The sequence below is a fragment of the Hirundo rustica genome, chromosome 2 (genome assembly GCF_015227805.2).
Source record: "Hirundo rustica isolate bHirRus1 chromosome 2, bHirRus1.pri.v3, whole genome shotgun sequence".
NCBI lineage: Eukaryota > Metazoa > Chordata > Aves > Passeriformes > Hirundinidae > Hirundo > Hirundo rustica.
This window is the reverse complement of record NC_053451.1, coordinates 101,466,238-101,494,156: the sequence shown is the minus strand read 5'-3', so window position 1 is coordinate 101,494,156 and position 27,919 is coordinate 101,466,238. Positions and strand designations below refer to the sequence as shown.

General features: G+C 37.4%; 2 protein-coding genes across 2 annotated transcripts in view; one reads left to right on the top strand and one right to left on the bottom strand.

The window, feature by feature from the left end:
• The window catches only part of MOSPD2 (motile sperm domain containing 2), a 30,441-nt gene extending 17,021 nt beyond the window's left edge, over positions 1-13,420 (bottom strand). The window contains exons 1-5 of the mRNA XM_040055275.2: positions 13,356-13,420; positions 13,081-13,147; positions 4,007-4,162; positions 3,152-3,238; positions 1,634-1,788 (exon numbers count right to left, since the gene is read on the bottom strand). Coding sequence (XP_039911209.1) covers positions 1,634-1,788; positions 3,152-3,238; positions 4,007-4,162; positions 13,081-13,147; positions 13,356-13,364 — 474 coding nt within the window. The 5' untranslated portion in view covers positions 13,365-13,420. The remainder of the gene's footprint in view (positions 1-1,633; positions 1,789-3,151; positions 3,239-4,006; positions 4,163-13,080; positions 13,148-13,355) is intronic.
• Positions 13,421-13,805: 385 nt separating this feature from the next.
• On the top strand, positions 13,806-27,345 carry FANCB (FA complementation group B). The gene is made up of 9 exons (XM_040055671.2): positions 13,806-13,945; positions 14,487-15,526; positions 16,504-16,656; positions 17,191-17,283; positions 21,006-21,134; positions 21,969-22,135; positions 24,170-24,624; positions 25,448-25,685; positions 26,793-27,345. The coding sequence occupies exons 2-9, from the start codon at positions 14,594-14,596 to the stop codon at positions 27,211-27,213; spliced, it is 2,589 nt and encodes an 862-aa protein (XP_039911605.1). The 5' UTR covers positions 13,806-13,945; positions 14,487-14,593; the 3' UTR covers positions 27,214-27,345.
• Positions 27,346-27,919: the final 574 nt, after the last annotated feature.

The window sequence follows — 27,919 nt, the reverse complement described above, 5'->3', positions numbered from 1 at the left end:
GAAGTGACCACTACTTCTACTTTCAGAAGTAGACAGAGTTTCTGGCTGATGATCCAAAGCCTGTCAAAGCAATAAGAATGGGGAAGGGGCTCCTAGAGTGCTGTAAACACACTATCAAAACATTTGTGGACAGAGTGAAAACAGTTCCTAAAAAACAACATTGTGTAAGAGGACCACCCATAACCTGAAAGCTTTTTAAGTGGCTTCAGCAACCAGAAACTAACTGAAAGCTTTGACATCTTTACAGGCAGAAGGTGGCCTCTAATAGAGGCATTTATCTCAACTGTTTGTTGCCTGTACCAAATGCAGTATCTTTCATTTAATAGCACAAACACAGTGATAGATTAGAATTATTAGAATCTCCATTAATCAAGATGCTGCTCTCTATTCTGCTGCCTATCCAAAAGCAGCACTATCAGATAGCAGAAGGACAGATCCATTATTTTGATGAAAGTCTGGAATTAGAAGGGCAGATTTTACAGAACATTCAATAACTGCATCTAATCTAGTTACCTGAACTAGTGCAAAAAGCCATGATCTATCAGAATTATCTCCTGCATACCACTGATAGAAGTGATATAGTAGATGTCCATAGCAACAGAACAAGCAAATGAGGCATGCTCTGGAAAAGAACTCAGAGATCCAAGTTTTTTTTCTTTTAGGATAGATTTATCAATTACTCCACATGGCTACAAACAACCATTAAAAAAATATTCCTGTTCTGTGATAAACATCCTAACTACAAAGCAAGACTGTACAATGGAACAGCCACAGACAGCATTTGCTGAGATTTTGTCTCTGGGAGTCTCAAAGACAAAGGGGAAAAAAGCTGCTTCAGGATATAAATCCATAAAACACAAACCAAATTAGTCTTTCACACCAGGGAAATTATTACAATCCTTTACTCCTGTTATATAAAACTGTGGGTCCAGTATTACCTTTAGTAGCATGAACAGACAGCTCTCACTGTACAGGTAAGAGCACCAACCTTACAAAACAGAATCATACTGTGCTTGTTTGTCAAATTACCTGCTCATAAGCTGGTGGCCCTGTACTGCAGAGCTGCAAGGTCCAAGGCAACATTAATAATCTTGCCTATGTTAGGTATAAACAAGTTTTCGAGGTTGGGTTTGGAGGTGGGGTTTTTTTGCATACATTAATTTTTGCCATATTACCACCAGACAAAAAAGCACAAAGATATAAGTTTCAACCCTTCCTGTAATAAGAGGACTGCATGGCACTAGGTAAGCAAAATGTGATTATTCCATAGAAACACACTTTTTTTTTTAACCTATAGACAACCTGTGAGGTTTTTAGTTATGAGATTAAATCAATAAATATATACTGATCTCAAGATCTCAATAAATATATACAAGATCTCAACCTTGCGATCTAAACCAGCTCGGCCACCAAAGTAAAAGCAAGTTTTCAGCATGTTGCAGAAGACAAAGTTTAATATGTAACAAAAGATTTTGGAAACTGCTCATGTCGTGGGAAAAAGCTTTACCATATCACTGATCTCAATGACTGTTAAGTTATTTATGTGTCAAGGACTGTACAGTGACACCCTTTTTTGAGAACACAGGTTAAATAATTCCAAAAGCAATCAAGAGAAGACAGTAAAAATACTTACTATGTGACTGATTCCAGTTTCAGCCATGTCAAATACCACTGTCAAAGGCTTTCCATGATCTCTCTTGGCATAATGTTCTAACCAAAAAGCGACCAGTTTCTTTTTGTCAAGTTGCTGTTTATGATCTCTTGTATGATGTTTCACTTTGAACCAAACTTAGGAAAAAAACACAACTTGGATCATTGTTTTTTGCTTTTATCTAACAGAAAACATCATGAAAATAACTATAGAGGATGCACTGAAACATATTGAAACCTCTGAGTTTGTATTTTACATTTGTCCTGATTTTGTGACCACTGAACAGCCAGAAAAAATCTGCACACCTTTTCACGTACCCCACTTTTCTAATTCACATTTTTTTATTGTAACTTTTAAAAAATTGAAAATCCAAAGAACTACACCCCAGAAGAAACACAGAAGTGGAAAGCCACTTTTTGTGTATTTAAGGGCTACTCACATAGATTAGCATTTCAAAATTTAAAATTAAATCACATGGTCTTCAGACAATAATATGTACAGAACATATTCCAAGTATTGCTGGAAAATTGTTTCCTTTTCTGCTTAGGTTTCTTACAGCATTGCAGTTGATGTATTTTGAAAAAACTATTTATACCTACATTAAGATTTATCTAAAAAGCAACAGATCTTTCTAAAATAAAATGAAAAATTCCAGGAGGTGAGCAACATTGTATAAATGAAAGCCTAATATATATTCTTCTGCAATTAAAAAAAAAAAAAGAGCCATATTGAAACTTATTTTGCCACCAAAAAAAACCCCCAAAAAAACACAACACAAAAAAACCAACCAACAAACAAAGAAAAACACCAACAAATACCCGCAGGCATAATTCAAATTAGAAGACTTCATGAAAATGTCTGAAACCAAGTTACTGATTATACAGTAAGTGAGGAAAGAAATATTCAGGGCAGTAATGTGAAAACTAGCTTTCATTTTTACAACATTTACAGTATCAAAGTTAGACAAGCCTCAACGTAACTTTAGATATGCCAAATATTCTTCTCCCTGAAACTTGGAAAGTTGTAGTAAAAACCAGATTTCTACTCCATGTCTTTTACTTCCAATTGCAAAACTAAAGTAAAAAGTGATTTGTTTCATATAAAGAAACAAATTATTTTAAATATAGCATGTTAGGTAGACCGTGTATTTCAAGGTTAAGAGAAGCTCCTATTAAAACCCAGAACATACATTAAAGTATTATATTCCTGTTTAAGACAGTGATCACATCACCAAGCCTGTCTGAGAGTCAGGCCCATGGTGTGATTCTGAAGCTGCCCTGTGCAGGGTCAGGAGTTGGACTCCATCATCCTGCTGAGACCCTTCCAACTCAGTGGATTCTATTGATAAATAAAAACTTTATTACCGAATTACCTTTTTAAGTAAGAACGGTAGCCAAAATATACCTATGTCTGTTCTTAAAATGCTTACTTTTCAAGATGATAAAATGCTGGAAACAAAATAATGATCAGACTGAAAACAGTCTATTCTGTATAACTTACATAACTTATAGCCCTCTTTATCATATCCATGCAGAAAGAGAGCACCAATTTCAAATAACCATTTTGGAAGGACAGATTCTGACAAGTCTGCAAAACAAAATGAAATATTATTTCAGTAATCATATTAATAATCACACTATAATTTAACAGAAGTCACTAAAAACACAAAAGTCTAGCAAAAGAAAACCACCAAAACATCCTTATATGCCACTTTCAAAGGTGTTTATTAAACCAATGCAAATACTGAGATAATTTCACATCTTTACTATCTTCGCCTCATGCTACAGAATAGCGTCTGTTTACGAACTAAGAACAATTGGAAAAAAATCTGCATAAGAAAATGCTGCAAATATTTATTTTTTTCATATTTGAAGCCTCCCCCACCATGCCCTATCATTCAATTCAGTGTAAAGTCCTGCAGATAGAGTTCACCTCCAGAATATTTTCACAGCACAAAAATGAGATTTACCAGACCAGTGTTATAACCAGTTTGATGTACCAGACCAGTGCTATAACCATGAACAAGAGAGCCCTGTTTGTTGTGAGTTTTTTTGTTACTAGCCTTTTTATTCCGGATTCTATGATTCAAAGAGACAAAACAACAGATAGCTGCCTGCCTTCCTTCCTCTTAAACACCCTTTCAATGGACATATGTAACCACAACAAAAGATACTACTGGTCAACATAAGAAGCAATACTTTTTCTCTTTTTTTCCTTTTGTGAAAGTTCTTGCTCAGCTTTCCGTGATACTTGCAAACCTTTAAGAGGTTCTTAATGGAACTGTATATGGAGGTCAGCTGTAGTTCAATAGGAAAGCAACACACACCTCCAAAATCACTGTATAACATAGCTTACCATTAACTGTGTATTCTTTCCTCCACTGAAAGCTTTCATCAATCATCTTTAAAGTATCATCCACAACATCATGACGCCAAATCAAGTAGTTTTCAACCCATTTATCATCTTGCTGAAGTCTCTCCACATCTCTGGAATCATATTTATCTGATTTATCTAGGAAATAAATAAGTTAGTATCTATAGCATCTGCTACAAAAACGTGAAGAGAATTGTCAAGTGTATGTCTGTAAGCATCTACTTGGTAAATAGGATGTCTCTTGCAGGTTCAAACTTAAGCAAACAAAGCCCAGCATGATAAATTATATGCAAACCATTTATCTGCTGCAATGATATTTAGGGACACTACTCTCACTAGAAAAATATTTTCTGTGATCCTTATGCAAAGAAAAAACAAGGTGCATTTGGGACAGTTGTAATTTTCCTAAAATCATTTTTCTGGTTGAATTAGTATATAGTATTAGAATCTGTTTACTGATGAATGTATATATTAAACCTCACAAGTACACATTTGAGTTCTCAAACTAATAGGTAAAAGCATGTTAGACCATAAGCTGTCTGACAACAAATATAAAATTCATGGTTTTGAGCGTGCACTGTACGTCATTGCACTAAACAAAATTGTTTTCTTTAAAAAAATTACAACTTTACACTTGTTACAAATTGTTACCCTACCCATTAAAAACTACATGCAACTCTCGGTAGCACAAAAGCCCCCAAGTCTTATTGTATTTTCTTGTATCATGTTAGCAACACGATAACAGGCTTACATGATCTTGGAAGTACTTCAGATGAAAAAAGACTTGCTGCTGCTCTGGGGTTTTTTATTTTTAAGATGGAAAGTAAAACACAGATGCTAAATGGATCTATTTCTACTGCAGATATGTTTAAACAAAAGCTCAGTTTTTAGATCAATGATCCTCTGTCTGAGAAATTGGTAAAAATAGAATGTAAATCAAGAGCCCATAACAGAAACAGGCTTCTGAAAGCAACAGACACTGATACACATCTCTGCTAAATACTAAAAAACCATAAGTTCTTAAGCTATTCACTTAAAATCATGGTTACCATGGACAAAATTAACCCTGCTAATAAAAGAGATTTAATTTTCACATACTGGAAAGACTATTCCTCTACCAATAGCAATAAACTGCTTTCAGAGCCATTTACAACTATCTGGAACAGTGATGGGATGGCTTGGGAATGTTTATTTCAGTCAGAAAACTCTAAGGAGTTAAGAAAAATACACCATTAAATTCTGCTAATATTTGTTGTTTTACTGGCCTATATGCAAAAATATTATCTATTTTATTTGTCTTTCAATTTATACTGTTTCCTGTTATAAATTAGTCAATGTAACTGTAAGAATGTATCAATTTAAATGTGTCCATTCACTAAATTATAGGTGCGCTCCCCAATGCATCTCTTCAAATCTGACTGCTTCTCACATACATCATCTACCATGTTCCCCTCTTCATTTCATTTCAAATTTCTCCTTCCCTTGATCCCATTCTATGACTTTACTTTGTTCCTTAGATAGCCCTAGAATTTAATCTTACTTTCCTTAATCTTAGCCCTCTACTTTCTTCTCTGCCCAAAAGCCTCTAATCCATTAAAATCTTCTTAACTATTGAAGTTCCTTTTCTCATCATTTCCATACTTGCACTGGACAGCTGATTTTCCTGTATTCTAAGCCCAGTGAAGTGACCACTCAGCACCAGACTGAAATGTTTAACTTTTCTGCAGCTTCACAGGAACTACAGATGAATTGCAAAAATCCTGGGAGTGAAATTTTGTAGTCTCAGCTGCTCATTTGAAATTTGTAGATCCCCCAGTGATTTAGGAAGTTTTACCAGAGAAAAGCTAACAGGACTTAATTTCAAGTTAACCACTTCACCTTGGTTTAATAATCTCTAACACACACTGGCTTCCAGCTATGAGTGACTGCAGTTAATCAATCAGCCAACTACTTAGCTGAGATCAGTCTCATGTGTATCTTATATAAATAAGCAATTAGGGTATTGTGTAATTAAAGAGAAAACCCACCACCAGGTAAAAACTAAGAAGATAACATTTCACACTTTTTGAGGCTCTCTTTGCTTTCGGTTTGAGAGCACAACTGTCAAAATGAGAGAATTGTGCACCTTGTATCAAACTGCAACTTAAAACCACCGATACACCATTACATGGAACAAACCTCAGAACACATTTCTCGGCCACTAACAAGTTTTCCCAAACTCTGAACTTAAGAGAATATTTTTTAAAAACATTGACATTTAACTTTGTGAGTATTTTAAGAAAAGGAAAGTGAAAAAGAAACAGAGAAAATGTTTAATCCAAACTTCCAACATCAAGGGAAAGAAAGCTGCATTCAGAGATAAGGATAGTTGAAAAAGTATCTTTCCCTCTCTTCTGTAAGTAAGTTCTCAATAAGGCCCATGTAATCTGAATTTACATATATACTACAATACACCCTAAAACCAGGGGAAACAACTAGTCAAGTTCGGCATCCACAAGCACTTGCAAAACATCAGTATTTGACTCAGTTAGCTTGAGATGGACAGAACAATACTGAGTTCTGAATACTGTATGACTTTTACCCGATTGATTCAATGCTTGCTACAAAATAAGTAAAATTTAGAATGAGAATGTGAATCCAAAAGAAAGGTGTTTTATGTCACACACAAAAAGCAGAGTGACATAAAATCGATGGAGTCCTTCCAAGAACCCAGTGATTGAAAATGTGTCAGTTCAAAGAAGGAATTCCTCTTCAAATCTGTACATGCCACATAATTCTACAGACATCTGGAAGTTTGTTCTCAAAATATGCTGTGAAATAATCAGAATGCTTCTAATTTTAAACCACTCATGGAAAACACTTGAGTGCAGCTACTGTATTAGAAACTTCTGGAGTTAGATGAGAATTAGTTAAAATAAGACCTTTGAGATTCTCAATACAATTTAAATACATCCCACACAACTAAGAGGCCAAAACAGAAACAGTATTTGTGGGGCACCCATATGGAAATTGAGGTGGAACTATAAACTGGAGTAACTTACCTCAGAGAATCTCCAAGCCTACCCATTTAGATACCTGTAACCGCATACCAATGCTTTTCTCAAAGGAAAATTAGGTGCTTGCTTCTTCACACTTGCAGAACTGCCACTAGGACATTGAGACACTAAGTTTAGTCACCCTCAGCTCAGGAAGAGAGACAACTCTGTAATTAAGTCCATAATGAACAGAATTTTGTAAGGTATTTGGAACACCATCACTCACCCCGAAGGCAAGAAGGAACAGCACTACCAGCTGTCTGTTCAGAAAGCTGCTAAAAACCACTTTTGTGTGACATTTCATAGTCCAGAGGCTTGGAAAACTGGTTGCTCCTTCAGTCCAAGATACTCAAACCTTTCTATATCAGGGAATGGCTTCAAAGCCCATGGAAGAGGCAAAACTAGGATGGTGCAATACTATTCCATTGACCCAGGAAAACGTAGAAAACAAGAAAGACTCAGATCCAAAAAAGCATGAAAAAGCATAATCTGCCAAATTATAAATTACACATAAGGAAGTGACAGTAGCAAGGAGATGTGGCCTTTATTAGCCCTCTTTATTCTTTTAGCCAAAAGTTCTTCAAGAAAAATTGAGTGACCAAAACTGACCAGGCATTTAACCTTGCTTCGAAAATAGTTGGTTGAAATCACTTTCATTTTCTCATTGAGCATCTGAGGTCAAGAGAAAAGACTAGAAGAAGACAAAGTTCTGTTTCAACAGCAACTTTTTATATTCGTTGCCTTTTCTTTTCTTTTGCTTTAGTGAGAACTTCTATTCTTTCCATGAGCACATTCTGCCCTTTTAATAGTTTCCTTCTTCAAACTGAGAAGCTTCCCATGAAACTACATCACTTAATTACTATATTTCAACATACAGGATCTTCTACAGCATCAGACAACAGCTCTGAAAAGAACTGCAGAATTGCGCAAAACTAAATGCACACAAATTTCACTGCAATACTTTCACTAGAAGATTTCATTAAGTTCTCTGAGGCACAAATAGTAAAATCCCTTCCCTTTACGCCACTCTTTTCTTCAATGCCATCTAACTACCATGTCAGGAGCCTGTGGAGCAGGTCCAGTGGAGGGATACAAAGATGATTAAGGGACAAGAGCACTGCTCTTAGGAGAGCAGGCTGAGAGAGCTGGGCCTGTTCAGCCTGGAGAAGAGATGACTGAGAGATGATCTCACCAATACGTGTCAGTATCTGCAGGGAACTGTCAGAGAATGAGCCCAGGCTCTTCTCAGCGGTGCCCAGCAATAGGGCAAGAGGCAATGGCAAAGAATGATGCATAGGATGTTCCTCCTAAGTATGAGGAAGAACTTTTTCACTGTGTGTGAGCAAGCCCTGCAACAGATTGCCCAGAGAGGGTGTGGAGTCCTCCCAGGACTGTCTGCATGCAAACCTGTGCCCTGTGCTCCGGGATGATCCTGCTTGAACAGGCTGGACCAGACAAGCCACCGTGGTCCCTTCCAACCTGACCCATTCTGTGATTACCAGGAGAATAGTGCTGTGCTACTGTGTTTTCTTCTAGTGTTCATGCTTTAGGAAAAAAAAATAATACAGATTTGAGAATATTCAGCAGGAATATAGAAGACTGCCTACATGACACAAAACCAGGCAGCACAGCTAAATCACATACTAAATGAATCCAGAGAAGTTTTAACTTTAAACTCTGAATGACCCCTCCCTTCAGAAAAAAAATCTTATCTAGAAAAGTAGTGTTACAGAACAAGCCATACAGAAAGCTAAGTAAGGACAGCAACTGCATGTTTTTTAACAGAGAAAAAAACCAAAAACTTCATTGTAGAAGGTAGAGGAAAAAAGCAACTTAGAAAACCATGTCAAGTGTTCCATTACACAAAGAGACACAATTTAACAACTGTCTTAAAGCTATTCCAGGCAAGAATTCTTGGTCTAAAATGGTCACAATCACTTTCAGACTTTGGCTACAAAGAGGAAACCCATTTTAATTGGCTACTGATGCCAAACATTAAGCTAAGTACTGTAACAATTCAGGTATGTGCCTTCAGTTGCTAGATAAGAAAATCCATAAGGCTAGAAATAATTTAAGAAGGTCAGTAGCCATAAAGGGACAGAGATGAAGAAAAAAAAATGAATGTTATTTCCATCCAATAAGGAATTATTTCAATAACCTCAAGCAGCAATACACAAATAAAATATCTGCCTCCACAAAGTGAAACTTTCATCAAAGTTGAACACTGCCAGTGACAATAAAAACTACTTTCAATTAAAAGCTCAATTGTTAATGTTACAGAGCTTTTTATGAAAGTATGTTTCCCATCTTATCCTTCCACCAGTCTCAGCCAGAAAGCCAAGAACCAGGGACAACAGACTTTTCAAAGCCTAAGACATATGCAGGTATGCAAAATCTGCATATGCCTTTTGCTCTGGAAAACATTAAGAATCTTCTACAACAGTCTTATCACTGATTTAAGGGTGTTCCATATGTCTAAAACTTTATTTGCAATCAGCCCATATGATTAACAAAACATCTGAGCTACTGGCTTAAAGAAGTTCATGGTGAAATTTAATCCTTTATATTGGAAGGATAAAAAAACCTTGCTTATAAATGTTTTTCAAAAATTAAGATTTGCCTAAAGGAGAAGGGAAAAGTATGTAAATGGGAAGGGCCAGGAAATAACAAGCCTTTAGAAACAGTTATTTTACAAAAGGAAATGTGGAGAAAACTAGTTTACTGGGGAAAAAAAAAAAAAAATTTGATAGTAAATAATTTCCACTGTAACATTAAAATGGAAAGTAATAGCCCAGAAATAAAAGCTAATTTTAGAAATCCTCTAAGGAATGGAAATTTACTATAGAAAAAGACATGCTTGTTTGCTAGAAAACATTGTTAGTGCCAGTCAGTCCTAGAAAAAAAATCTTTTGTTTTCATTGTTCCTTTCACCAGTAAAATCATTTACATCACCAACTCTCACAATAAATCCAAACAGGCAAAACAAAAATTAGGCCCAAAATGACTGAAGACAAAGTGCTGTCTGCCTACTACATCAGGCAACATTTGCCAGTCTATTGGACTAACAGGACCACTGCTGGAAATAAACCTTTTAAATACAAGAGTTTCATTATTGGGACATACATTCCTCACAAGAACTGAAGTTGTCTTTGAAACACAGCTAGAAAGTTAAAAGAAAAGAAAAAAAAAAAACACCACAAGGTTTCAGTTGATAATAAATACTGCTTTGCAGGTAAGATCCAACAGTGGCCAAGCTTTCCTTCTAAAACACTTCAATGGCCAAATTAGCTGAACAACTTCAACAAGAAAGTTCTGGAAAATGAACCAGTATGGTTCTCTGACATTTTCACACTGTATCTGACCATCAAAAGCATTTTCTGATTTGGTCACATAAATGAAACAACTGTATAATTAACAAAACACAAACAGATTTATGGTGCTTTCAGTTGCTGAACAGAACTTTTCCTACCCAAATTATCAAGGCCACAGCATATTAATATAATAATTATAATACATGTTGGAATATTGAACTTTTCTGAATGAGCTACATAATATATTTATGTAGATTCTACTTTAATCTAAAAATTATATTCTGCCAATAAATAATTTCAATGAAAAAGCAGGATTTTGAAGACCCTCTAAGTTTTCATTTTATAACAAAAGTAAACATTACTGTAAGGCCATCAAAGCATTTTTGACCATTACCAACTCCTCCTTCATGAGGAGGGGCAGGAGGGAAACCAGTAACTATGAGTTACATAATATGGAAGAACCACTTCATCTCTGATGATCACAATCACAGTGTTTCTAGAATAACTAGAATACATTGTTTTCCTCAGAGGGAAAACAAAACAGTGGCAGCTGCAACCTCTGCAAAAACAAACAAAAAAACCCACCAAAACCCAAAAAACCTGCCTGAAAACTTTTCTCCAACTTTAACATCTGCAGTTCACCTGTAAATGGAATAAAGTTTGCTCTGTAGAGGCCCACAGTTCTATGACCATACTAAACTTTACAGGAAGGATCAGCTTCTCAGTGAAGCCTGACAGTGCCCTTAGTTTTGAAAGCAGATTAAAATTCCTGGGTGTGAAGCAATCATTCCTACCTTTCCACCCCAAAGTCACAGGTTTGAGGGTGTCATTCCTTTGACTAAGAAGCATAAAAGAATACATTTTAGAACACACAGAGTAAAGGCTGATAGACCAGTACAAAACTAAAATCCAGTGTTTTTCACTCTTGATTGCGGTCATGAGAACATTAATTTGCTTGTGGCATTCCTAAATTTGTGGCAGAGTCTTAAGAACACAAACTCAAAAAAGTCTTAATCCTGTTTTCCTGAAAGGGCTGAGAGCTTGAAGCCATGACCCAAAAATGGGCTTACTGAGAAAAAGTGTTCAAAATACTGTAAACAGGATTACAGCTTACCTTGCAACACTATTCAGTTATTTTAATGGCTCTATCAACCAGCCCAACAGAGACATCATTACAACTAGAGAAACATGTGGAATTCCAAGATTTTAAGTGGTAGATGAACTGAAAGAATAATACCCCTTTTCCACAATCTCTATCCCAGAGCAGTCCTAGGCTTTCTGAAATAATTATTTACGAGTGTGACTCTGGAGTAATAGAATACAAAGCAAGTTGAATCACCTACCATATGAAAATATACATCAACTGAAAACATTAAGAGGTAGAAAAATTTAGAATTTAAGATGAGCCTTCACTTATTCAAGCCTGAGCTTTACAAAGATATCTTTATTCACTTAAAAATATCACAGAGAAAAAATAAACTCTCTCGACTTCAAGACTTTGTAATAAATTGTGTCATCAGAAATAAAGGTCATCTCTAACCAAGACCAAAGTAGTCTCCCTTATGAAAGTTCACAGAGTAACTACATGAGACAAAGTTGTACTACCCTCAATCAAGACCTTCAAAGTTTTCCAAAGGCATGCTCCAGCCCACTACAACAAAGCCAATGAATAAGCATGTAACCCTTAGGTAAAAGTGATAGATAGCAAGGTAAGGTCAATAATTCTGATCAGAAACATCAAAGCAAGGCATTTCTTTGCAGAACTGAGGCTCATATAAAGGAGATGCAGGCAACACAACTACTGGACTTTTACTGCGTTTGCATTAAAATTTTGCATTTTTTAGTAGAAAGTCCCTAGATAGTCACAATGAAACAATCTGCTTACTGCAGTTGTTAGCATACTCTGCATTCTTCCAGCCTAAGCAAGGTAAATCAACCTTGAAATAAAAGAAAACCACTCTAGGCTTACCTGTCTTCCCTCTCCCCTAGGCATCCCCAGCATCTCCCGGCCTTCATTTACAAATTTAAATGCACCTGCACTTAAGAAGCGAGTTGGACATGCAGCATGACTTTAATTACGGCCTGCGTGAATTTCAAGTGCAAGTTACTCCAGAAAAACAACTCTTCCTCTGACCACCTCAGAGAGTTCAGAATGCCTCCCTTCCCTGACATGTTTTATGTCCAAAGAGCACCAAGCACAGCAATGTCCCAGCCACACTCTCCAGCCAACCAAACAGAGCTGCAAGAGAAAAGGACCAAGAGCTTTGGCGCCCCAACACATCCTGCAGCCCAAGACAGCGACCCAGCAGACAGAGCACCGAGAGCCGGCCGGCACAGAAACCTACCGTGCCTCATACCTCTCCATGCCTTCGGACACTCTAAGTGCACCAGGGGAAGTTCAGGCTGGACATTAGGAAGAAACTCTTAACGTAACGAGCGATTAGATATTTGAATGGGCTGCCCAGGGAGGCGGCAGCCACCGTCCCCGGAGGTGTTTAAGGAAAGATAGGATGTGGCACTCAGTGAAGCGTCTGGCTGACAGTGGCTGACAGCTCAGTCACAGGTTGGCCTGGATGATCTCGAAGGCCTTTTCCTACCCAGTCGATTCCGTGAAAAGGCACGGACGCGGGAAAGCGGGATACCTGGCGGCCCGACAGGAAAAGAAACAGGGGACGAGCCCCAGAGCCGGCACCCACCGCTCCCAGCTCACCTGGCAGGTACTCCGCCTCGAAACGCCGCCGGGTCTCGCTTATCAGCGCCGCCTTATCCTGTCGCTGCTGAAAGGCAACAAGGAACAGGGGGCCGTGAAAGGAAGGGAAAGGCCAGGGCCCCGGACAGCCCCAGACCCTCAGCGGGGCAGGGCCGGGCCACCTGTCCCGCCACACCACCAACCCCGAGCGGCTGCGGGTGGCGGCTGAGGAGACAACACCCGGCAGGCGGGCAGGAAGGGGTGTACAGTGAGGGGGCAGAGGCGCAGGGACTCACCTCAGCCATGATCCAGCGGATCCACTCGCGCCGCCCGCACTGAGGCGGCTCCGGCAGCGCGAGGAGCGGCGGGAAAAGGGGATGGAGCGGGGCCCGGGGGGCGGGGCCTCGGGGAAACGGGCCGCCGGCAGGCCCCGCCCCCCGCGCTCCCGTCATGCTCCTCGCGGCGGGAGCTTCGGAGCGGCTTCGCTGGGAACCCGGCACGGCCCCGAACCGCGGCACGGCCCCGAACCCGGCACGGCCCCGAACCCGGCACGGCCCCGAACCGCGGCACGGCCCCGAACCGCGGCACGGCCCCGAACCGCGGCACGGCCCCGAACCGCGGCACGGCCCCGAACCGCGGCACGGCCCCGAACCGCGGCACGGCCCCGAACCGCGGCACGGCCCCGAACCGCGGCACGGCCCCGAACCGCGGCACGGCCCCGAACCGCGGCACGGCCCCGCCGGCAGCCCGGAGAGGCCACGGTCGCTGCCCTTGTCTGTAGCCGGTCTCTGTGCGGGAGCTGGCGGGATCCGGCGGGCCCGGCCGTAACGCGGCCTGAGCAGGGAGAGGAGCGTCGCTGCGGAACCCGCAAGTTTAGCGAAGCTTGGTGAGGCGGCTGCGGTTCCCTCGGGGTCCCCGGGGCCTTCTCTGGGCGAAGAGGGAGAGAGGGAGGGGGGGAGTCGGCCACAAGATGAATGGATGCTTCTTCAGAGAACTTTCTCCTTTTAATTTTAACAAAAAATAAATTATAGCTATTAATAAGCACTACGCCCGAGAGAAGGCTTTTTAATTTGAGAATTCAAAGCACCGTTGCTTTCCAGTGTGCTCAGTATTTGTAGCGCTGACACCTTCAATGCAACCTCACGAATTATAAGCATGTGGTTTGGTTTCTATCCATTTGTACTATGCCGTGAGCTATTGATAACCAGAGAATTCATACTTTGGTAAAGAAACATTTCTGAAATGTTTCTTTTGCTTAAATCTCTCAGTACAAAATTGTTTAACTTCATCATTAATCAGTGAGATTAAAGCACATACTGGCCTCGTTCTCAGATTTTTCTGTATTATTGCTTTGCAGCGCATAGTTATTCTTAAGGCTCAATTCAGGTAGTCCAAAAATAATTTTTTTGTTTTATTTGCTTTCATAGATGGAAAATGTCCAGGAAGGTTCAAATTTCTACAAAGAAATAAACCTGACAGAAATAGGGACACATATGATTTTCTTGTAGAAGAATATGCGTAAAGATAAATCAAGATGCTTCTGAGTGAGCAAGATCAATTCTTGTCATACAATGGTGAAGTCCTTGTATTTCAGTTGTCAAAACCAAAGCATGTAGAGAAAGCAGATGATGAAACGATGAATTTATGTGTCAAAAGAATGATGTTCAACAGAGACACTAAGCTGTTTGTTCAGAAGTCTTCTGGAGCATTCAGCATGGGAACCAGTCACTCAAAAATTGAAATGATTTGTTGTAGCTGCACAACAGATTCCAGAACAGGGATTATTCTTCCCTGTGTTTTGATGAAGAAGAAAAAACGGAACAATGTCAAATACTTTTTATTGTTGCTTCACAGTTCAAACCAGTTTGAGCCATCCTTTTATTTTAAATTGGACTATGAGCTGAAAGAAGACATCAGGTTGTTCGCTGGCCCATCATTGTTGTGGAGGCATGCCAACAAGTTGTTCTACATCTCTTCCAACACCTGCATGATTCAAAGTGCTCCTGTTCAGCTCTCTTCTGTAGTGTGGACAGGTGAAATTGTGGGTGAAGGCACTGTTGTCTTAGGGATAAGAACTGCTTGTCTGCCAGAGACTGAAGATCCAGAGGGGTTTTCTGTTTCAGACAGAGCCATCTGGGGTAGTGAATTCTTTGGATACACAATTCAAACACAAAAAATGCTGACTGGCACGTGCTTCATGCCTCATGCTTACAGCAGAGTGGTAACTTCTGTCTATGTCTGCAAGAGTGAGAGATGGAAAAAACAGCTCCGGATATCACTTGTTGCCATAACCCACAAGAACCAGCTTATTTGGTTCCAAAATGGTGTCCCTAAAGGTGTTTGTGAGCTTCCTTACGAAACGCCATGTTCAGTTAAACCAGCTCTAACCAGTAGCAATGATTTGCTGTTTGTTGTGTCTTTTGCCTCTGGAAATAGCTGTGTTGTACAGAGGAGAGACAGCTTACAGGTACTGGTGGCTTTGAACAGCTCCATTTTACTGCAGTCTTTTTTGTATGTATTGTCTTATTGAAACTCCTGCAACTGAAAACCTACATGTTTGTGTTCTTTAGATTTCTCCTTTGTTTATTATTGTAGCTGCTGGTAAAACAACTTGTCTAAAGTGTGACATTGATTTGCTCTCATTGTTTGCTTATATATCTAAAAATGAAGCTGGGATTCTCTCATTTAATAATAAATTATGAATCTGACTAGAGCTTCTGTTACTAATTTAAAACTGCAGTAGTGTGAAAACTTGAAGTTGTAAAGCAGTTAGGGGTGTGCCAGGATGATTTGTGTTAGAAGTAACCTCATATCATTGCAAAGTGTAAATTACTCATTGGAGCATCAAAGTTTTTTGAGCCTTAGTTCCTAATAACAAAAAGTTGTTTCTAGAAAATGTTGTTTTCTAATAATGACAAGAAAAGGCCTTGCTATTATTTCATAAAATTAGGAGAGAGAAAGTTTCTGCTAGAGTTCTGTAGTAATCTGACTGGAAGAATTGTGTAAGTCAGGAAATAGAAATTTGTACTATTTAGTTGATGGCATTATTATAAAAATTTGTCTTTAACTTTCAACCATATTTAAGTCTTGCAAAACAAAGGTATTTCTCAATGTCAAAGGTTTAATGCCTTTCACTGATCTTCAAGTATTTCTGCTTCTAAATAAATGTTGCACTATTCAGCTGTTCAAATACACCAAAAAATTGTCATATTCTCTGCAACCTGTAATCTGGAAAGTGATCTTTAAAGAGAAATAGCTAATTTTTCCCAGAGTTACATAGACTCTAAATGATGGGGTGAGAGTGAGAGCTTGAAACTTCTAAATATTATTGTATTTCACACAACTGAGTATGCTCCCACTTAATGGAAAGCAAACTTCACCAAAATGAGATCTCAAATACAAGATTTATTCTAATAAATTATTTTAAAACCTCTTCTACTGTAGGTGGCTTCCAAATGGCAAAAAGTGAAGTGTGTTCTGGTGGATGATTTTATTGGCTCTGGAAGTGAGCAGCTGTTACTGCTTTTTAAGGATGACTCTAATACAGATGTGTTAAGTACATTCAAAATAACAGATCTTGGGGAGGTCAACTATGCAGTAAGTTGAGCTTGCCTTTTTTCAGTTACTCTGTCTGTGCTTACTAAATTAAAAAAAACTCAACAAATCATTAAAGTATTGATGCAAAGTGAAATTGGATGTGTTCTGTGAAATGCCCTGAAGTTGGAATACAATTTTCCTGCTGTAATCTTAAATTATCTGAAGATATTATTTTGCTTCTGTGATTGTATCAACATTCTGTTGGGAAATTAATGCAGCTGAAAATGCTTCTCATACATAATAGTTTTGCCACAATGCTTATCTTTTGGCTAAGAACCTTTAATATAATTAAGGCCATAGTGCTTGTTAATTATCTTCTCATAATTGGGTCTGTCCATTATGTACTATCAATTTCTAATTGCTTTCAGAAAACAGGATTTTTCTTTTTAAAAGACATGCTGTGGTTTGTCCTGACTTGCTGTATTTCCCCCCAGATTTTTATAACGCTGTGTAATAGCCCATACCTTACTTTCAGCTTTTTAATTCATTAAGAGTTTTGATTTTGGTGGTTTTTTTGGGTTTTTTTTCATTCAGAGTGGTATCAGTTATAAACAGGATGCTCCTGCTGCAGAAGGATTGCAAGAGAATGGCTTGCTTACTGTCCGAGCCCTTGAAACAAGATTGCAGGTTTGTACTCAACAGTTCTGCTTCCATGTTTTCTGTAAGTTACTGTTCTGTATCATTGCATTATCTAAAGGGTGAGGCTAATGATACTGTTATTATTGAAGAAGTGATTCAGGGAAAAGGACAACGTGGTTAAGTATTTATTCTTGAATCAGTGCTAGTCTGTGTTTCCGTTCTCTCTGTTGTTATAAGTGCACTTAGGTAATTATAGAGATCTAATTTAATTTTAATTAAAAGCTGGAGATAATGTTGAAGCTATCTTATCAAAGCTCCTTAGCAGTCATTTTACTCAGGTTTAAATACCAGCTTTAAAAAATTAGAATGTTTACTTCTTTTGCTCCCCATTACATACATAACTTTCAGGTCACATAGTAGCAGGTTCCCAGTGAGTGCATTTGCACAAATTGCTGACAGTGGTTATTTCACTATCTTCTGATGCTGGTGCTCCTGTTACTGGTGGTTTTATAAGGATAATTTCAAAAATACTGTAGGTAAAGATAAAATGTGTCCTTCTTTTAACTAACATCATTTATAAAACAAACTGGGGCAAGCTTGCTGGAGTTTTCTACCCAACATACTGACCAATGGGAGTGCTTTTGTAGTGTGTATATTAGCCTATACCAAATGGGTAATAATAGAAAGGTTATTTAAGAAAAAAAAGCTTTAGGGGGAGAAATGTGAATCTCATAGTGAGTCTCATACTAGGCTATTGTTAGTTTGCTAAGGGTGCCCTAAAGACAAGATATGAAGTAATTATTCCTGTCACTTGAGAATTACTGAAAACTGAATAGGGTATTGTGGCAATTTCATTTCCAGCCTTCAAAAATGAAGCAAATTAATTTGCCATAGTTTACCAGTTAATAAATAAATAGAAGTAGGACATATTAGGAAAAGACTGAAAAAAAATTACTTTTCTAGTTCTAATGATAAATAAGATATGTAAAGAGATATTTTGCATCATCCCAAAGATAAAAGCTGTTTGAAGAACAGTGCACAAATATTTTTTTCCCTCCTAGAAGGCCAAGAAAATAGAAGCTGGATTACTTTTGAGTGCCTCTTGAGGTCCCTTCCAATCCTACTCTTTTACAGTTTGCATGTTAGGCTTTAAGATGCAGAAGTGCAATCTTCCTTCTGAATGCATCATTTTCTATTACTGCATTTTTTTCTTTTTTGACAGTCATATTTTAAAACTGACTTCACTGCTGCATTCTTGCCCTACTCATTACATTACTCTTTTACAAAACAGAAATTACTTTCTGTCCCTTATTGACTGCTCCTTCCACGATTGTAATGAAGGTTGTCTGCCCTGTCATTGACAACTGTACTTTCTTTGTTCCATAACTTTGTTCTTTCAATACACCAGCTGGCTTCCACCTGTACAGCTCTGTGAATCTGTGCCAGGATCAAATGAATTATCTGATTTGCACTTGCTTCTGGTTCTGCTGGAAATAAGCCACTGGCTGGATATTTTATCTATTGTGTGCTAATATAGCTGGTACAGACCAAAATCCCTTATAAGGGATATCTGTGCTTTTAGATCTTTTTACTCTCTAATTTTCAAAGCCATGTGCCAGCATAAGCAGTTGAAAATTTACTGTGTTTTAACAAGCTGATGAATTTGGAAGTAGGTGCAGATATTTCTTTTTACCCTCACTGTTTCTTCCTTGTTGAAATCCCCATTGTTCTGTATTGTACTTGCTGAACAGTGAAGTACTCTTGCTGGCTTTTATAATCTGATATATAATTGAATTTCAAGGATGCTTGTTTTGAAGCAATAGTGCATGGGTTCTGCTCAACTTGGGAATTTTCAAAGGTTATTTAGTCTTGAAGTGGTGCCTCTTGATATTTATCATCAAAATTCAGGTATTCTAGAAATTTGCAATCAAATCAAGTTTTCACAGTCTCCATGGAATCTTGTGTTTTAGAGCAAAATGAAATAGCAGATGCAGCCCTTTTTCATCCTTGTTGCTTAACCCTTGTTTTACAGCTGTTTTCTTAGCCACGTGAGAACTTTGGCAGGTATGAATTATAGTCCACTGTATAAGTAAGTTGTGTTTAAGTTATACACAGTAATATATTATTAGCAGCATTTTGCAGGCAGTGAAATTGAAAAATAGATCAGCTTGAGCAATTTTGAATTGTTCTATGTTTATTTTGTATACACTATTTTGGCCCTGAATCCAGGCCCTTTTCTCCTTTGAGGTTTTTTTTTTTCATTTTAGCATGTGTTTTGGTATCTTCTGAAGAAGACATCCTTTGGCAGAGTACAGCAGTTACATTGCAACAGCTGAGGTTACAGGGTTTCTCCTGGTTTTGTTTTGGCAGAAATAAAGAAGCGTCTTTATATCCACTGGTCTGTCTCTCCCCCATTACTTGACAGTTTTGTAAAGACTATAATTCTGGATTTACTCACAGCTCTATTGTCTTTAGTTCTGGACTGCCTTGTTTTTATGTTCATGTTTATTTTCTCTTCTAAGGTAATCTAGTTTTATTTTCTTAGTTTTGGAGCACAAAGCTTGTAACTCCCACTGATTCTTGTAGTGCAGTACATCTTGGTGTATAGCAGAAAGGAAGTGCCTGTCACTTGTGATAGAGGGTTGATGGGGAACCCAACTCAGTCTTGGGTTTAATGTGTGGTAGAATGCAGGTCTTTTTTTTGTGTTGCTTTAGGAGGAAAAAGGGCTTGCAAAAGCCAGATTGATCAGCAAGCATACAACAATAAATGTTTGGCCATTTTGACTGCTTCCACATCTGTGCTTCCCCATTTGCTTTCTGGCTCTCAGTTTTTTATTCAGGAGTTGGCTTCAATGGGAGTAAATGATGGCTTAGTGTTCTGATGACCTAAATTAGGAAGGTATTGTAGACTCATCTTCGTTCTTATCTCTTCATTTCCATTTCGACTCAAGTCTGGCACTGGATTATTGCTTGGAATTTGGTGCTTAGATTCACAGTGTGATCGGTGACAATTTTTTTACAGTTCTTTTCATGAGAGTGCTGTTGGTCTAAATGCCCTTTGCCATTGCAGCTTGAGCAGAGGACATCACTTCACTTACAAGAACTGCTTTTTTATTCAGGCTTAAAATGGATTTATGTGTGTTATGTATTTGGGGATTTTTTTCCTAAGGGGATGGGGAAGAGGGAAGTTTGGTTTTCCATTCCAGGGTTGAATTTGTTATCTCTTTGACAACATTTGACTTCTCAGGGTCTTGCTTTCCAGATATAAGCTTTTGAGGAGCTTTCTTAAAACCTGAGAAGCTGGCATGATTTTTTTTTTCTTTATTGGTTGGTTTGCTTTGGTTGGTTTTTTTGGGGATTTTTTCATTGTGTTTTGTTTAACTGAGACACAGTCAACATGTGTGTCTGCTTGTATAACTGCCAACTCTTCAATATATTTACTTGACGAATAATCAATACAAATCTTGAGAAGAAAGTGAAATTGCTATCCAATAAAAAGTGAAGCAGGATTAACAATGAAAGATATCTACAGAAATATATCTGAATATCTACTTAATTTAAGTTTGCCTTAATATTTATCTTAAATGCTAGGTTTAATATTGAAAGACCAAGATTCTGAGATTCATATTTTAAAAACAGAGTAGCCTGACTTGCATATTTTTTAGGAATGTTACTTGTGATTCATGTATAAAAATGGAAAGCTGAAAAGATATTTTGATAGCTTTAATATCCTTTCTTATGTGCAGTAGTCTAATAATTATCTTTTACAGGCTGGTTGGACTTCTGTTCGAGAGCTGCAGCAGCATTTAGGACTCCAAAAGAGGGTTATCCTTGAGTCTTGCAGAGCATTAATAGATCTTGTTGAAGAAAGAACCCATATTCTACCAAGCTCAAAAGAGGTAAAATGCAGGAGATGGGCAAGATAACTTCTGAATTCTGCCAAGCCATTTGTGGAGGGTGATGCCCTCAACCACTTAATCACTTTCACCTGTAGGGGCTGCCACTATCAAAACTCATTAATCTGCTTTTTAAGTCTGGTTCATTTTCTTAACTTGCCAGTATATGTAGTTAGGAATATTAGTTGTTGCTGCTTGAAATTGATGTGCACAATACCTCCTGACAACTGAGTATGGAGGAGTAACCTCTAACAGAGTTAATGACAAACACAAGGGGAGTGTACAGTTTTAATTGGCACAGTTGCCTAGATATTGAATATCTGTCTGTAATCTCACATGTTACAAAAAGGGAATTGTCATAGAACTGTGTGAGCAAAATTGATTTTATAATGTGGGCAGATGAACTGTGGGCTGAGAAGGTGATAGAAGTTGGAAAAAATTTATTTTAATACGTTGCTCAAAAGAAACATAATTTAATTGAAAGGGAGTTGATCTCCCTTTCAGTTACTGCTGTGATATCTTTCAAGTTTTCTAGGCTTGGATGACAAAGTATTGATCAATTAAGTGCAATAATATAAATTCTAGCACCTTAAATCTTTGGACAATTAATTGTATGATGGGTCAAGATTTCAACATGTGATGTTTGCAGGGAGAGAATAAGTTGTACTTTACATGATAATATAATGTTCTTTAAGAAAATTCAATTCTATTTATTGTAGAGAATAAACTAGTTTTTATATATCTTTCATTTTATGTATTTTAAAAGCTCCTCTAACAGTCACTTGTGGAACCAATGTCTCTACTTAATTTACCTAAAACCCCACATTTTTCTGTAAGGAAGGCCTCGTGTCTCTCTGGGATGATGCAGAAAATCCTCCTGAATCTCTTAGTGAAGAGACATCATTGGTGTCTAAAGTCCCAGAGCACTTCACAAAGGAATTGTGGCAGCGTGTTGTGGGTGACAGCCTGGTAGTTGGAGTAAAATTAACTGAATCATTTTCTTTGTGAGTATTGCTCTTATCTAATAATTTCATTGGTAGTATAGAACATGAATGTGTAGGTTGAGCTCTGCAGTAAATTTAGACATTCTCATTTTGAACATCTGCATATAAAGCATTTCAAATGTGTCTTTGTCAGTATTCTTGCTGCTGCTTGCTTGCTCTCTAGCACTGTGCAGAAAACATTATACAGCCAGAGATGGCTTGTGTGAGTATAATTGCAACCTTACTGGAGACTTTCTACAAAAGGGTTTTCTTTGACAAAAATGGTGACTCTTTATAGTACATGTTGACATAGCAATGCTAATATCAGTGTGTGTTGTAAATAAAGCTCTGTCTTGGTTCCTGATGCTTTAATGTTAGCTACTTGTCATTCCTAACTGGTCTGCTTCAAGAAGCACAAAGGAAAATATACTAAATTCTCTTACCAACTAATAAATTCTTAACTTCTGAATTGAACTCTTCTAGTCAAGCACCCAATCAAAATGCTTGCAAAGCTTGCATTTTGTGTAACTTATGTGGAGCAAACAGCCATACAATACTTAAACCTTCAAAAGAATTTGTTTATTTTTATTATTTTTAAAATTATTTGTTTATTCTATTTATTTTAATTACTCCGTTCTAGTTGTAAATACCACTTATGTCATTTTCCCTTACAGAGAGAGAACTAAGTTGAAACAGTGTGAAAAAAGAGGATTACATAAAATATAAAATTACAATGTGAATTGTGTAATGTAAACTTTGGTGGAGTCAGAGCTTATCTTTTGACCTGTGTTTCCGCAGTGTAGCTGAGGCTGTATTAGGCTGAGCTCAAAGACTACTGATGTCACTGAAGATCATTCAGGTGGTTGTGAGGGAGCTGACCTGTTAGGCCCTCTGGCCATTCTGCTGGAGCTGTGGATATACTCTTTCTCAACTGCCAGATTGCTGTAACTTTACAAGAAAGTTGACCTCATCCTCTTGACAGGCTGTCTTAAGAGCTACTGAGGCAAAAGATTGGTTTTTGCCTTTTTAGTGTTTGTTCTTTTAGCTTTGTCGATGTCTTTGCTTTTTTTTAAGAAGTGAAATGCTTCATTCCTGTATAACTTCAAAGATCTTCAGGAGATTTTAAAAACCACCAGCAATCTAGCCCCCTCCCCCATTTTTACAGCTGAGAAAAGATCTGTGGAGAAGCCATTTGTCCAAGAACCTGGGTGTTCTGGGGTCCAGTTCAGTACTGTGTAAAACAGCCTGTGTTTGTGGGGAAAAGGACTTGGTTTATGTCCAGCTCCAACACTGTAATTCTTTATTGATCATTTTTGTGCTTCCTACTAATGCAAGATTGCAGTGATATCATAGACTGCATTGTGAGGTGGTGATACTTTTATGTAAAGAAAATTAGACATTCATAAGACTTTCAAATGTCAGTGACATCTTGAGATTGAATTGATTGACAGAATAATATATTCATTGAGAGAGGATCTGGAACAGTAGTATTGGGATTTCACTGAAAGAGCTCTGTGTTGAATAAATAAAGTACTTCATACATTTCAGGAAATTGCTGCATGTTCAAGGTAATAATATCTTAAACCTTTTATTTTACTCTACATTCAATTTTATTTGAATATCTATAAAAATGTAGAGTATCAGAAGAGCTTCTAATCCTCAAAAGGGCAGAATTTATATTTTCTGCATTTTTTAATTAAAGAGAAAGTCAAATCTTTAAAGAAATTCATAAATGTCATAGAGTATAGGTTCCATAGAATTTTCAGATTTTTCTGGCTGAATTAGACATCCAAATTCTTTTGTTGAAATGAGGCATCTAACTCCTAAAAGCTCTTTGAAAATTCAGTCCACATTTTGAAAAATCTTTGTATTAAGTTTGTATGAAACAGTCATGTGAAGGACTTAGCTTCTTTGCAAAGTCTATGACTTTATCTGGAATAGTATTGGAATTTATGATAGTCTTAAATGTCTGTATGCATCTGCAAAGTTGTGGTTATTTGTCAGAAGGCAAAAATGTGAACTGGGAGTGCAGTCATATTGTATGGATTTTCACAGGTCACTAAGTGATGTCAGTTTATCTTTAGTGATGGATCAAGACTTTTCTTCGATTTCTCCAATTATCAAGTGTCAAAGTAAAATCATTAAGCTGAGCAAAGCTTTCTCAGCACTGGCAGTCTCCTCAAGTCAAATTGAACCTCGTCCAAAAAAGATTAAGTTGGACTTGCAGAGCAAGAAGGATCTGAAAAAAGAGTTTCCTAAGATATCTTCAAGGATTCAGCAGGATGGAGCAAAGACAGTGACTGCTGTCACCAGCCTTTCACCACTGCTGGCATTTCATCGTGCGTGCTGCGTAGTTCTTCTGCATGCCAGGAAGCAAAACCATCCGAATGATAGTTTACAGCAGAGCAAAAAGATTACTGTGCTCTGTGGGAAAATTTTGTTAAGTCTGGAAGATATTTCAAGTGGCAGATATTCAGTAAAGATGCTGAGGGATAATAGTTACTGTACAGGTAAATGGATTTATATGCTTTGGATTTATAAATATATATTTGATTCTTCTGTTTACTCTAGATGATGCCAAGCTAAATTTCTCTGAACATGAGCTGCACAGGCCTTTTGGGAATTAAAGCTGGCTGAAATAGGAGATAAAATATTTTTCAAAATGGAAAAAATATTTAGTGAGTTGCTGTAAGGTTTTGCTGGTGTTGGTGATGAAAGGTATCTGGAAAGGATAATTTTGAAGATAAATTTGGGTACAGAATGCTGACTCCTATATTTTTTCTATAAGTAAGATACCGTAATTAGGTACAGAAGTTTTTTTTCTGACATACTATTACCTCTTAAATAATTCCAAAGAAATTGAAGCTCTTCCTCATCATCATATACATGTATGTTAAGGTAATTTATTTTCATTTTTTTTTTTATATTCCTGATTGAATTGATTTTGAACTGGGCTTTTGCTCAGGTAATGAAATACCCTTGTTATTGTTTGCAATGAATTTTAATTTTTCTTCCTTTAATGCTATGTCACCGCTAAAGCAAAAAGGTCATCTTACTATCACAGTAGGCTGTTAATAATCTTCTTTTGTCAAGGTGATGTTTATCTTAAGAGCTTTCATTATATTGGGGGGGCTCCATTAATCAACTATTTTGCTTGACAGAAGCAGGGATAAGAATTTATGTAAGAAGAAAATGCCCAAAGAATGCCAGTAGTCAGGCACAAATCCTTCACAAAAAACTGGGAGTATGAGCCAAAAACCAAAGCTCATTTAAGGCATGCAGCATGCTCAAAATTTTTAGTTCAAATACCTTTTTTACTGTATTTTCTTGCAGGTTCCATGGAAGATACACTTGCTGTCCTTGCAGTGTCTGTCAGATTCTCCTTTCAGATTGTGTCTTGTGACTGCACATTGACTCCAATCAGTTCATGGTTGCTGGGGGAAATGGAGTGCACGCCATTTAAGGAGTGCCAGGACAACATATTCTGTCATAAAGCAGGAAATGTCCATGGTACAATTTTTAATTGGGCCCTGAAAAATCCATTTGAAGGCGTTCTAACAATATTTTGCAGGTAAAATCACTTGAAAAGCGTAGCTTGTATTTGTCTTCCACACACCCTTTTTTATCTTTATGCTGTTTCTTACTGGTACCATAAACAGCAGCCGAAATCGTAACCAATAGGCTGCCAATGTGATGATAAGATAACAGTCATCAATAACAGACCTGTTTTGAGATCAGACCTATGGCAGAACCTGAACTGAGTTATTTAATTTTGTCTAGGCTGGGCCGTTGAATTACAAATAAGTCTAGTCTCCATTAATACCTGTTTGGTACTATTCCTTCTCTTCATTTTGCTGCATCCTAATTTTATATACCTTTTTTTCTTACATTATTCTTAGTATAATGTTTAATTTGTAATTTTTTTCAATGTGTGTTAATTTAAAAAAAAAAACCCTTAAATATTTATATACTAATATTAAAACAAACAAACAAAACAGCCTAACTGCAAACCCCAAGATAAATTGAATTTTAGTTTATTGCTAGGTCATTTCTTAGTTTAATATTGCAATATAAACGTAGTCTCATTTTGTACATGTTTTTGCTAGTTAGTTCCTATCTACTATGATTTATGTAAAGGAAATAATCTGAAGAGTCTCACTGATGTCCTTTCTGAGGTGGATTCTTGGACAAATATTTCCTAAGCCAGGTTAAGTGAGTTAGTAATAATGCCATAATTTATGACTTAGCTGGATAAGTCTTATAACATAAAAAAGTACTTTTGGGATATTGGCAAATATTGCTGTTTTGAAGAGTTCAAGCTAAAAAATAAAAGGTGTAAGCGTTAAGAGTGTATTTTGTAGTGAGATTCAGTCCTTTCCTCAAATTAGAAGTTCCTCTTTATGTAAGAAGAAAGGCTAGAATGTTTAAGCAATCAGTAAAATTTTAAGTCTCAAGACTTTTGGTTCCTTTTGAAAAGTGATTTTAGTTGGTACTATTCACTTTTGATCCCATTTTTTTAATAGTTACTGACCCCCATGCTTATGGGCTGTGATTGTATTTTCTGTATCTTTTATTCCTGTGTTTGGATTGATCTTTTATCTGGCTAGGGTATTTCTGTGATGGGTGGAAACTACAGAGTATACTCTTTTTTTGACACCATCATCATTTTGTTTTACAGAAATCTGACTGTCTTGTTCCAGTGCCTTCACAGCCTTGTTAGAGTTCTCCCTCCAAGCTGCAGTGTAAAAGTCCTGAGATCTGGAAGCAGAGAAGTACTTACTGAACAGTTAGCACTGGCTCTGGAAAAGGAAATGCTCACCTTGAAGAATTCTCTTTTCTTAAAAGAAACTAAAGCTGAAAACAGCTTGACATGGGGGAATGAGTCTGGCAAGAAAATCAGTAATGCTCCTCTGGCTTCTTTACTGGACACTGAGGAAGGAGTCCAGCAATTCAGAAAGCAGCTTCAGAATGAGCGGGAAGAGAGTGTGCGAAGTATGAACCAAACAATGAATGGTGCCCTGTACCAGGAAACTGCTTTGAAAATAGCAGAAGCTCAGCTCAGTTCAGATATGACTGTATGGAGACTGGCCAAGTCCTAGAAACTATTGGCTAAATTTTTTTTGAAAAAAATATTAAAGTTAAATAATATTTATATTTTCATGAGTACTTATACTGCTTTGTATTCTATAGCATTTCTGTGTTGTTTCTACAGATAAATGCTGGTATTTCAATTGAGGACTATTGGAAGAATTTAATTTTAAAGATTGAGTCATTATTTTGTTGCAGATTTTGAAAATATATTTTTAAGATATTTCTAATAATTCCTACTCCAAAATCATAATTCTTGGACTATAAAAGAACTATTTTACAAAAAAAAAAAAAAGGGTGTACTCTTTAAAATAGTTCTACTGAACTTGAAAGATGACTGTTTACACATGTAAAATGTAAGCCTTTTTTAGAAATCTTAAAGCAGTTATAGAAAGGGTCTAAATTATACAACCAATTGTAATTCATAATTTGAGTATGGAGTTTGATAAATTCAAAGAGGCATCCTCATGATATGTCAAATCTTTTAAATAACTTCCAGTGAGACCACTTGAGGAGCAAAACTCTCCACCTTTCAGCCCAATCTTCTGGAGTCCACCCTCAGATTTATGGAGTATTTATTGGAGGTAGAGAAACAGATCAGACCTCTTAACCAGATTTCAAGAACTCATGGAGATTCACTGCATAATAAAGCTGCTTCAGGTTTGAGAGGTCCGTTCCCATACAATTTAGTGGTAGGGCTGATCTTGCTGGTAAGTT